Source organism: Zootermopsis nevadensis, unplaced genomic scaffold (assembly GCF_977971745.1).
Source record: "Zootermopsis nevadensis isolate Lab colony 2312 unplaced genomic scaffold, Znev_1.0 Znev_ptg000019l, whole genome shotgun sequence".
Lineage (NCBI taxonomy): Eukaryota > Metazoa > Arthropoda > Insecta > Blattodea > Termopsidae > Zootermopsis > Zootermopsis nevadensis.
In genome coordinates this window covers 3,016,986-3,029,935 of record NW_028259151.1, presented here as the reverse complement: position 1 = coordinate 3,029,935, position 12,950 = coordinate 3,016,986, and the positions used below count along the sequence as shown (strand labels likewise).

The 12,950-nt window shown below is 33.9% G+C and overlaps 1 protein-coding gene across 8 annotated transcripts in view; it reads left to right on the top strand.

Annotated features, from left to right (window-relative positions):
- Window positions 1–12,950, top strand: part of Bre1 (E3 ubiquitin-protein ligase Bre1) — a 48,745-nt gene that overhangs the window by 24,608 nt on the left and 11,187 nt on the right. For 6 of the 8 annotated variants that reach the window (XM_087351433.1, XM_022062994.2, XM_022062993.2 and 3 more), the window contains exon 13: window positions 1,898–2,062. In XM_087351433.1, coding sequence (XP_087207559.1) covers window positions 1,898–2,062 — 165 coding nt within the window. The remainder of the gene's footprint in view (window positions 1–1,897; window positions 2,063–12,950) is intronic. The other 2 variants (XM_022062996.2, XM_022062997.2) reach the window with 1 other exon arrangement.

Below are 12,950 nucleotides of genomic sequence, written 5' to 3'. Positions count from 1 at the left end.
GCCGAGAATAGGGACAACTGGAGAGCTCTTTTTGGGCAGAGCAATGGACCTGTCGTAAGACAGAACACTTAATAATAATATAATAATAACTGGGCAGTAAATCCGAGGGACGCTTAGAGGACAGTTTCGCGTAGGTGTCCGGATACTTTTGATCAGGCAGTGTACATTAAGTTAGTGGCAGATAACACAGTTCTTCTGATAAGTATTACTTCTGCTTCTTTTTTCTCAAATGCATGTCTGGAAGGGGGAGAAGCTGTCTAGCACAATTCCTGTTTTTATCAGACAGGCCACTTACATTCGTCATGTGGCTGTAAACAAATTTCTTCAAAACATTATGTGTGGATCTTAAACTATAGGCACGTAAGAAAATGTCAAGTTTTCTTGGGGCTTAGCTTTGGTCACCATTTTAAAAACCTATTATAAATTATCATTTTTTTCTGAATATGAAAACCCTTCATCTTGAGAGTTCTGTAATTTTATAACTGTTAATGGTAACATCTTAATTTTGTATGTTTGAAAGAGCTGAAAAGATGCATTCATTTTTTATTAAAACTGTATAAGTAAATTATCACAGCAAATAATATGAATTTTGGAAAAACATTTCTAAATTTTTTTCTGAATTATAGAAAGCAGTAGATTTCTTTAATAAATATAAGCATATATAGTTATTATAGGAAGGTATTTAAACTGCTGTAATATTTTTAAGCTGACACAAAAATAACATTTTTAATTTTGTAATTCTACTGTTAAAAGTTTGATACAGAGAAAAGTTCCATCTGTATTAAATATTTCTTTTTGTTACTACACACATCTTTTACTGCTGCCCATTTAAAACCACATGAAGAAACATCAGGAAAATATGGTTTTTAAAAAATATTATTCTATTTTGTTTGGTTCATTAGAATGTTTCAGGTCCAAGTAACAGTTCTTTATCTTCTTCAGCTTCATTTGTGAATTTTAGTGTGGGTGTACTGAATTGAAATTTGTAATTCTTGTGTTAGGTTCATTATACATGTCTGAAATATCACATTACACTTTGTGGAATTCCACTTTCACACCTTCAGTTGCTCATATATGCCCCAGTTCATCTCAGATTATTTTACAATGCTGTACAGCATTCTGACATGCGCATTTTGTCTCTCTAGTAATACAATGTCTTTATATTCAGTGTACATCATATCTAAAATATTGTACACTGTGTAAATATTTTTTATGGACATCAGTAATTTTTATCTTTGTCTTTATTTTAGCAGATGTGTAACATTTATGTAAAAATTGGATTCATATTGCCAATCCCTGTAACATTGCATAAAAGCATAAAAATAACTTCTTATATGTAGACCTGAAGGTGGCAATTTGAACTTTCCTAAACATTTGGCCTCAAGTTTTGTTATTTTATATTTTGTGTGTGACGTATTAATAAAATAATTGGCAAGTAAACAAACCTATATCTCCCGAGCAGTCTTTTCTCTTTAGGGAATTTTGGAGAAATATGGGAATTCTGCAGTAGTTACTATCTTTAATTACAATAAACCTGGACAAATCTTGTGGTCATGGCCTTCTGTGCAGAATTTTTTTCCTCACCACTAACAAAGTCAGAACTTTTATATCAGGAACATCATGCTACCAATGTGATTCAGATCCATTTTTAAAACTGATAATTATAATTTACACTATCATCCTGTCATATCCTCTCACTGGATGACTCAAACATTGTGGTTATCTGCCTTCACTTTTGCCAGACGGCCATACTGAGAGACACAAAAGCAAGAAATATGTTCCTGCTTCTTTGTTGCTGCATACATCAGTGAGCTTTTTATGTTGTGTGAGGTCTCTCATTCTCACTTGGTATCTTATAAGTGTCAATATTTTAATTTGATTGTGTTTCTTTCATCAGGAAAACAAACGAGAGGAGCGCAAAAAGCTTTGCGATGAAGATGCAATGCGCAAGATTAAACAGTTGGAAGAGCAAGCATACCAGTTACAAAAACAAGTGGCATCCCAGAAACAGGTAGATGGCAGTTGGACTTCACACAGCAACTTTAACCTTATGAGACCATTTGTAAGTTGCTATTACCTTGACTGGGTCTTAGTGTCTAGATATTGACTTCGTTATTTTGCGGGGAGGGGGGTTAAAAAATACATCATCAACCATGCCACTACTACTCTTTTTATAGACAAGGAAACTCACTACTTCATTTGAGGCATTACAGTGTTAGCATCTGAGTTAAGAGAGTTTTGAATGAGTAAAAATTGTACCTGTCCTCTGCACACAGTCTCTGTCTTTTCAGGCATTTAATGTTGGTAAGTCCCCTTCATTTTCTAATCAAGAAATGACAAACTGCATCTTCTGTTTAGTTTTTGTTAGCTGCTCAAAACATGGCCGTATTTTATGTGCATATGAAACTCTTAAAAGTATTGAACTTTTCACATGATTTTGATGTTAAATTAATTTTGTTCATAATATTGGTTGGTTTTCAGTTTGGTTTGGTTTTTAACATGTAACTTATATGAAGTATAAACTGCCATTAAGCTTCTTGATGGGAATATTGCTTGCACTGGAGGAAACCATACTTCCTACATCACTTTATTCCATGAAAATTTTATGTTACATACAATTTAGTGTTGGGTCACAGTTTTTTCCATAAAAATCAAAGTTCAACAAAGATTCACAAATGTTTGATGTATAAGAATTCAAACTTTGGAGCATTTAAAGAAAATTTGAAGATTGATGATTTTGAAGTATTTAAGGGTGTGGTCTTGATTGATTCACACTCTTAAATATATTACAACTTTATCTCAGCTTAGAGGAAATAACTTGCTTTGCTGGTGAGAATTATTGCATCTAATTATAAATGCAGATTAGTACGATTTAGTTTGACTTTCATAAAACAGACTGCATATTTAGTTTTTAAGTCTCCTTTTCGGAAACAAATTGAAAGGTAGTTATGATGTCCAAGGCCTTGTCAGTGGTTGTTTCTCTTAATAGCATTGAAAGGAATGTAGTGTGTGTTTGGAATGTGGAATTTCAAATTATGTTGTTTTATAGAATGAGTGAATGATTAAACAGCAGACCATGCCTTTTTTCTTTATGAGTGCAGGTTGTATGGGAATTAACATGATGCATTAACACACTGAGAGTGAATGGTTGTGTGAGTGTGTAGTGGTTTTGGACAGTGATAGGAGGTTTGTTTGTCATGTAGTCATTGAAGTTAGCGTGAACTGAAATTTGAGATTGATCTGTTGGATTTTAGTGATGTAGTATTCTGATATAATGGAGAGCAAATTAAACCTAAGAGATTCAGAGTAGTTACTAAAGTAGAAATCAGAAGATATGACACAGTGTTGACAAATTTATTTCTTTACAAACTATCACGTAATTTGAAACATCTGAACTTCATATCTTTGATGTCAAGAGGAAGGATCTAATTTATTCTACTGCTATAGTGTGTGGATGGTTCGTGCAGTTTTCCTATTGATCGTTACATTGTTATGTGCCCAAATTCCCTTCCCCTCTGCTTCCCTCCCCGTTCTCTTGCCGTTTACCAATGTTACATTCAGTAAAAGGTATATGTAAAGCCTCGGTATGTAATTTAAGTTTATCTTGCAAAGGTGATTAATTGGAGCACAAAGACATTCTCATGTCATTACTGAGGCAGGTTTGTATATATCTGATTTGTGTATTTGGTAGTCTGAATGCTGTCATGTGATGTGTAGGCTTTCAAGACCAGTTTTTTATTGCCTCAGCATTAAGAGATGCTGTCTTGGGTATTTTTTGCTTATCTGTGCTTTTGTAGTTAAAATTTTTAAAATAATATCTAGTTTCTTTACCATAATTTAAAATTTGTTCAGTACTGTGTGTTAACAAAATATTCTGAGAATTTGCCTTAAGAATAATAACAGTTACAGGCAAAAGCACAGTTTGCACAATGTAGTGAAACCTAAATAATACAAAAGCGCATGTGCTCATTTGATATGTACTGTTGAAATAGTCATGATTTTCATTGTTTTAAATTTGCTTCAGATGAAAAATTTCTGAGCATTTAGGATTAAAACAATTTGTGGTTTTTTAAAAAAAATTGTAAGTCATACTTGGAACAGTGCAAGAAAATACCATATATTGTTATGATCTGACTTTTTTAGAAGCAACAGAATTTCATATGAGGCCATAATTAAAATTTATGTTTTTTTATATGCCCAAATTGTTCAGTTATAATTTGCAAGTTTTTAGATAACGTTAAATTGTGTCCGAAGAAGTTATTTGTTTACAAATTCAAATCAAAATTACTAATATACATTGATTTTTAATCTAAGCAAATAATCCTTTTGATAAGTTTTATGTTTTAACTAAAATGTTAAACCAGTACACTAATTCATTATTACTAAACTGTTCTTTGAAATCCATTCATCTGTGATAACTAGTTTAAAAATGAATGCCACTTACAAAGCTGAGTTCTGTTCATTGCAATTGAAGGAAGAATTTTACATTATTTTGGTTTGTAGTTTATGTTTTTAATAAAAACAAAATGTGAGCTTGAAGACACTACATTACACTGCCTCACATTTTAGTGATTGGTGTTTTATATTTTGGAATAATTGCTCCAGTAAGAAGATAACATATCCCTTTGATGCAGTATTTCTTCGTATTTTAACTGAAGCATGGATTCTTTTAACCCTCATTGAATGGTTTCTGGGGTAATCTGATGAAAGAGTACACAGAAAAACAATGTACTATGATGTGCCTTTATGAAATTGTAATAAAAAACAAGAAGATCCATCAGCCTGTCAACAGTACTATATTAAGAGAATTTGCTTTAACAAAATCATAAACATTCCTTGTACAAATTCAAGAGCATTGTGGGGAAATGTTTTTGATTTTTTTTTTTTACCATTCTATTTTGTGTCCGCAAGGAAAGTCTTCTATTCACAGCTGATACAAAGCAAGCGACTTCCCTGCAGCCACATTCAAATCAGAAACAGTCATGGTTTGTCCCTGTAGCATGTGTTATTAGCATACACTAAAATTGGTCTCAGTATTTTGTGCTGTCATATTGATTATTTTAGTTTTATTTTACTGTATCAAGCACATTTTAAGTTTAATGTGAGCTGTGCATCATGTTTCGTATATTTTATGTCATACGTTGTAAGTGATAAACCAGTTTGACTGTCTTTATGGGGTTGCTTGTGTTGCATGTTGTATATTATCTATCATTCTAATTACTTATTTCTTAAAGTTACTTGTGCCATATTATTGTCCATTATCTGATCTAGTTTTGTGTTACTCTGCTAAAGTGGGAGTTGTACAGAGGTATTCTCTAAATTTACTCTTTATTAATTTGTTAATTTTCTCCTTTTTTATAATTGAGATCTGTAAGAGTCATAGAAGTTTAACTTTAGGGAAGTTTAAAGTATTTTGCTAAATATATGAGAGTAATTGTGAAAAATCCTCATATTTTATTGTGAAGAAATATAATTCCAGTTGAAATTAATTTGTAAGTAAAATTCTAACATGCAGTGAGATAAGGCTATTTTTACATGAAGTCCGGGCCCTGGCAAATGTAATTCTCTTTGCCATTGTTCAACCAGGCAACATGTACCAGTGATGTAAGCCTTCTTGTTACAGCATTGGAGGTAATTACAAACATTCTTCATTACATCAGCTTTTCAGAACTGTTGCCCACATGATCATCTTTCGGTAAACTAAAGTGGTGATAATCTGAGGATGAAAGATCCAGCCTATGTGGAAATGGGTGAATGGTCCATTAACAGCTTTATTTGCCTGAAGTGTTCACACGTTCTTATGCGGTTGGATATTATCATGAATGAACCCCATTCATGTCTTAGTTAGGACAAGATCATAAGCAGCATTTCAGTTTTGTTGTGCCTTAATATATTGTTCTGAGTTAATTATAGCATCCTGTTTCATAAATTCCATAACCAAAGATTCCATGACTTTACCTGCAAAAGACTGTGTTCTGAACTACTGCTTTCATAGTCACATCACAGACTGTCACTTGGTTTTGGGGTCATTATAATATACTCACATTTCATCATGGTAATGCATGACTGAAAATCATCACTTTCAGCTTCATAGCACTTTAGAGCTCCATACAGATATACTTTTGGGCTGTTATGTGTTCTTCTGTCAGCATCCTTCGTATCCATTGCTCACTTATCTTGAAAATATCTGAATTCCTACATGATGCTTATGATAATTGGTTTTTACATACCCACTGGCTAATACAACTCCTGTGTTGTGATGCAGTGATCATATTTAATAAGCATATAAACTAAGATAGATCCTGATATATAAAGTGAACCTTTTGTGGCGACTGAAGTTGATGAAAGACTCTTGGGTTACAAGCCGTGTCAGGTGGCTGTATGGTGAATAAATCATTTCTTCTGCCAATGTTTTGAGAACAATCTCTGCTCTCATCCTCAGGGCTGTTCTACAAAGGATCGGATTTGTTAAGCAGCAACCCTGATGATGAGAGCAGAGATTGTTCTTGAAATGGCAGAAGATATGATTTATTCACCATTCAGCCACCTGACAAGGCTTATAACCCGAGAGTCTTTCATTAAGATGGATCCTGTTTTCTGGTGTCACTTTTGTTGTATGTCTGCCTGTTTGAGACCTGTTGGTGATGTCGGATATGTTGCTCTTGAAAATGTCTAACATTGCAGTGATACTATTTACCATATACATTTGTTATATGCCTGTGAGTTTCCACTAAACTTCTTATGCAGTAATAAATTAAATAATTGCTCTGCTTAGTATGCACAGTTAAATGACGTAGCCACTTTGAAAGGGTGGCATGATGCTGTCAAAGAATTTATTACAGTACCATTTACTTTCAGACAGGAGCGTTTAGTTGAGATATTACACAGTTTTTCTGTGTTTACATCACAGGGTAGAATTTAGGAAGGCATTAATCAGTACTCAGTAGTTTTGTGAAGGTCTTGACCATGTATTTCAACAGAAATCCTGTACATGAATTCATACTTACACAAAATAAATCATTCAGGTTACAAAAGGTGGAAATGAGTTCTCAAAATATCTTGTTAGAGGTATCAGAGGAGCCATTATCAATTTATTGAATTGTTGCTTGATAAGATGTAACTCTTTAGTATGATGTCATATCCTCAGACAAATACCATTTGTGTGCAGTAGTAGTAAAAGCAGCACAAGATGCATCACTGGCATTGAAAATCCCTCTTCCTTTGTTGTTCTTGTTACTGATACAACTGGAAAATGTATGGAGGGTAACCAGAATCAGTTACAAAATTATGTGGATCTCTTGTGGATTTATATCTGCTTTGTGGTTGATGTGACTACATATCATTACTTTCTATAAATATGTAATGCATTAATTAACTGATTAAGTTTTTGAGAAAATCACCCTCATTGAAATTATTTCCTGTTAAATTTTTGTTAAGTTCACCTCCACAGAACCTCGGTATAAGGTCCTAGTACACACAAGTTTAAAAATGTTGATCAGCAAGTTAAATGTCCAGATTCTAGAGCATTGTAAAGAAAATAAAGTAGCCTTTTTTCCAGTCAGAAACAACTGAATCATACATAGTGGTTTAAAATCATATCAATACCAGTACTGTATATCAGAAAATGTTGCTTGTGGGGCATACCACTGAACATAATAGCTGAATATTTAGTATAATTGTGTGGAAGAGGGGTAATTAATATGACAGAAAAGTATGTTGTTTAATACAACACTTTTCTTACTCTTATTGTTACTCCTTCTTAGTCTGTATTATGTTTTCTTTTGTTATTTAAGCTTAATGAGATATACTTTAATAAATGTGATAAATACAGTACTTGTATCTTTCTCATGGTCATTAAATTTTTAATATTGCTCACTATGCAAATTATCTTGTTTGTATCATTTAATGAAATGATACTTTTCTTATAAAATTCATAAATTTCATGTTTATGAAATCTTAATGTTTGTGTTACATTATATGTATCATATATATGAAAAGAAGGTGAAATATTGAGATGTTGCGAGATGGAGGTGAAATGTCCTGCAGAATGTTTTGTGCCACCACCAGCTTTATTTCTTATTGGAGACATGTTTGTCACAAGAAGGTTTATTCTTGCAAAAGTACTCTTCCTTCTACATATGTCAGCAGGGATGACCTGTAATAACCTTGTGTAGACTGCATATGGACATTGTAAAATATTAAGATAATTATACTTTTGTCATAGATTGAAGCACATATTCATTGCATAACATTTGTTTCACAAAAGCAGTATGTTAGTGTTCTGAATCATATCTTATTATCCTTGCTTATTGTAGTTGCATGCTGCCAGATGTATTTGCAGATTATTTCAATAAGATTAACTTTCCTGGGTTCATACATTTGTGTGTTATTCACTGTTCATGTTCTTTTAAGAGGAGGGCTATTGGAATGTACTTACTTTCTTAACTTCAGATTGAATATCTGGAGTAGCCTCAGCTAACAGTGGGATATTAAAATTTTGTCTGTAGCTATTAATAACTTTTAAGCTATACAGATAATACAGAATGTACATATGAAATGTATACCATTTTACTCTAACATTGGTCATGAACTAAGAGACTGGAAAATGCATTTGAGTAGGTTATATGACCTATATTTTACAGATCTTAAGTGAGGGCACTATGAGTGGCCCAGCAGATTAATCTATATTCAGTTTTAGTCCATACATTATCAAGTACATCAGGGGTGAATGTGACCACTGCATCTGTTATCCTCCCAGCAAGTTCCACTAAAGTGGTAACCATTGGTGGCACATACACAACATCCTTGATGTACCCCAAAAGGAAAAATCAAAGTCAGGTCAGGTAAATGACTTTGCCAAGTGATGGTTCAGCTCCTGGTAATCCATTTGTTTGGAAACGTATGATTTTGAGAAGTTCATCACTTCCTTGTGGAAATGTGGGGGTGCTACATCTTGTTGGAATAGCATGTAAATTTGACTCTTTTCTTCCAAAATAGGTATGAAACTCCATTTTAACAACTGTGGGTGGAGAACTTTAGGAGGAAATGTTTGGAGGCTCAATTGGCATGAATCATAAAGTTGATCATATAACAAACTCATTTGCATTTAGTTTTCATTCCTCTGCCTTTTGGTTCATGAGCAGTGTTGCAGTAAAATGGTATGTATTTAATATTTACATTCTGTATAATAACATAACAGTATTTTGGTGTCTCGTATTTAGTTGGAAATGTTTGGTTGAAATGAAAATCTGAAAAATCCTTTATTGTATGCAAGAAGTAGTTACTGATGTAGAAAATTCACTCTTACTGAAATTCGTTACTCATCCTGGTTTCTCTGAGGTATTGTGGAAATTTAGAACGTGAAACACATCTGCTGCACACTTCCACTTACAGTAGGGCAGAGTATGATGACCCAAGTGGTTCTAAATCAAAACTTTGTTTGTTGTAAATTTTCCACTCTTTCAGGAATGTACAGAAAGACAAGTGAGAGACTGATTTACAGATTGCCATTCTTTTTTCATATTTCAGATTCAAATCTATTAAGTTGAAAGAGTGTAAATGCATGTGTCTTTCTCTGGGATCATGCTACAAGAGAAATATAGAATTCTAAGATAACAGGTGATGGCTGTCTTCTGAGTTGTTGTGCCAAATAGTGTTGTAGGGCGATGATAATGGAGGCAGCAAGGACCTCTGAAATGTCAGTAAACTTCTACCAGACTATATGGCGCAAGAACCCAGAAGACAGCCATCTTCAGGATCATCACCATGATAACCTCAAATCCTACCTGGTGTAACAGATATTTGTATTAAGGTACTAACTTCTATAACAGTAGTTGCAATTTTGAACTACACAACTGTTGTAATTATTCTTCCTCGCTGGTCATTGAATCCAATGGAGAGGACTTGCCTTACAACTTCTGTGATGTCTGCTTGCCTATCTTGTATTGACATTTTTGTTTACAGTCTCTGAAGACTTTGCATTCAGATTGTCATACAGCTTGAGCATCAGAAGTACAGGAATTTAAAAAAGGATAAAAGGTTATTCACAGAATGTGCTCTTATTGTGTTAGCCCTTTATGTGATTTGATGCTGTATTTTGTCTTTGTTGTTACATGGTGTGTGTGTGTGTGTATAACATGTATTAGGTAAACACTACTTTTGTAGATTTTTTCAAAATTATAAAATTTCCAGGCTGTATTTCAGAGGCCTTGCATTTTTAGGATCAGTATGCTACAATGTAATGCCTCAGACCCTCTGGGCAAACTTTGAAAATAATTAGCAGTATTTAATTGCTTCTTTATTTTTGTCTGTATTTGTAAAGTGTATCAGATTATTGTGTAGATTCTTTAACTGATTTTTTCTTCTTTTTTGTGATACTAATCTTTTTCAATAATTCTTTTTGTTAACATTTTAATTTTTCAATTAATTCTGCCAAAAGTATTATTAGATTATAGTTTGTATTAAGCATAAGGTAATGTCTTGGTAAGGCCAGGAGAATGACAAGACTTAAAGGGTGGCTTAAAAGTGATGATAGTATCACAGGACTGTTTCCTATTTTAAAATAGTAATCCTTTTCTTCAGTTGTAGCTGTGCTTGCATATGAAAAGCCAGGCTTGAACATCCTGTCTGAAGTATAATAGTTCAGGTAAATGTGTACAGTACCTTTTGTAGTATTGGTCTCATGAGGTTAATTAGTGTGTGGTTTTTGTCCTCAGCCACATAATCCTGACAATATTATAACTCTTAAGCATTTCACCTGATCCATTGTGTAATATAATTAAAAACTGGTTAGTTTACCAGTTCCATATATATTTCTTCCTGTATTTCTTTTATATGTATTATTACTTAATTTTTACTTGATGTTCAGTTTTTTTGTATGCATTATATTTCTCCATTAAGTGGCTTTCTTGTAATTTGTAATCTGTTAAGTGCATTTTTAAAGTGTTCCATATTTACACAAGTGATCAAAAGAACAAGATGTGGACAGAGAATATTTAATGTTTCAGTAGGAAGTTTCTGGTTGAACCTGGTTTGGATTGTCTTACCTATTTCTGCTGTGATGTCTACATTCAGAAATACTCCCTTATACTGCCTAATGTATGCAAGTGACATGAGTATTGTTTGGCTTCAGTGACCTTTGCATGCATGGGTAGTGTCTGGCACCTGTCTGGGTGATGACATCATTATGGGATTTCCCCACATAGTTGTGTAGGTGGGGTGTATGGCTGGGGATTCCCCATGGTAACTTCTGGCAGAACTGTGTGGGTCTTCACATAAAGTGCCCATTATTGTTGCCTAATTTTAACCAACTTGGATTGTAGAACTCCTCAGTTTCAAGTCTCGCAAAAATCTCTTCCATAAGTTCTTGTGTTACAGAACAGACAGACAGACATATTGAAGCTAATAGGAATATGTGCCCAAAAATTACAACAATTTGAATTATTACATACAGACAGGAAAATTTGTTTGAGTCAGGATATCTGTAATACATACATTGTCACAATAAGAATCTAGTATTGATGATACTAATTAGTTTATTCTGTTGGCACATCTAGCAGTGAAGGGGCACTGCAAAAAACTGATCTTGGTGTATTTAAAAAAAGGCCTGAGTAGTCTTGAATATTGTAACTTTGAATGGTCATGTGGTATAAACAAGCATTATAAATACATTATTAATGTTGGAAAGAATGTGTATTTATTAACAGGATTATTGTCATTTCAGTGGATAGTATGAAATCATGAAAATTGTATATTTTCTTGATCACTCGTTGATTAGTAAATGTTCTGCTGGGATTAAAATTTGTAGCATTGACATGCATGACTTCACATTATTTGTATTTACTCTGTTAACTGTGGATAGCAGGAAGTTGAATTATATAGAGTGAACCACCAAAAACATTCCATCCATGCTTCTGTAAGTCATTGTATAAATGCTGTTTTTAAATTGCTTTTCCGTTTTAATCAGGGAATGTGTTATAGTTATAGAAAAATGTAATACTTGGATTCATACCTAAACATCTGTTTTCCAACAGTTTTAGTCTGTAAGAATTACATCCATGAACTGTGCTGCTGTTATATGCACATGGACCGTTGAGGCACTAATGAGATTGCATTGTAGTTCATTCCGCTGACTGAATGCTTTGTATATTTATAAGTATTTCTACAAGTAATATATTTATGGAACAGATTGTCTCTGAGTTAAGGTATGGCTACTATCCTGTCATTTGCCTGTAGGGACTGGGTAGAAACAAAAATTCCTCAGGACCTCTGGACTGATATTTGAACCTGGAACCTCCCATGTTCAGAACAGGAGTGCTTACCACTTGGACCCGAGATTTGTGGGTTCAAACCTGGCTGAGGTCGATTGATTTTTAAGGGTGATAAAAGTCCATAGCACAACTTCCTTCGGAGGGGAGTTAAAGCCGGCGGTCCCATGTCTTGGAATTACGGCATGTAAAAGAACCTTACGAGCATGAACGAGATGTTTCGTAAGCAAAATTCAGCTGCCATTCCTCACCCAAGTCTCCTGGTTCACTGCTAGATGGCTGTAGCAGACAAGTCAGGATTGAGTAGAAGTTGTGCGGAGGCAGTGGGCTTGTCACTCACTACTCATAAATGTACACTTCAAAAGACAAAGAAACCTCCCACATGGGAGGAGGCCAAGGCTCGGCTTCGGGCTGGTGCACCATGCAGTCAGTAATGAGCATTGTGTCAAGATGGTACAGTTTTATTGGTGTAGTGGAGGATTACATAAGTTAATTCTTTGTTTAAGAAAGTACATAATGGAAAGTTTCTGTTACCATATGAAACTCAGTGTTAGGTTTTTGCTTATTTATTGATCCTTGTATTTACAGACCATACTTTCCCTGAAACTTCTTTGGCATCGTAACTTTTACATGATCTCCTGTAGCAGAGACTTCACATTTAAAACTGAAAATGTGTCAGTTAAA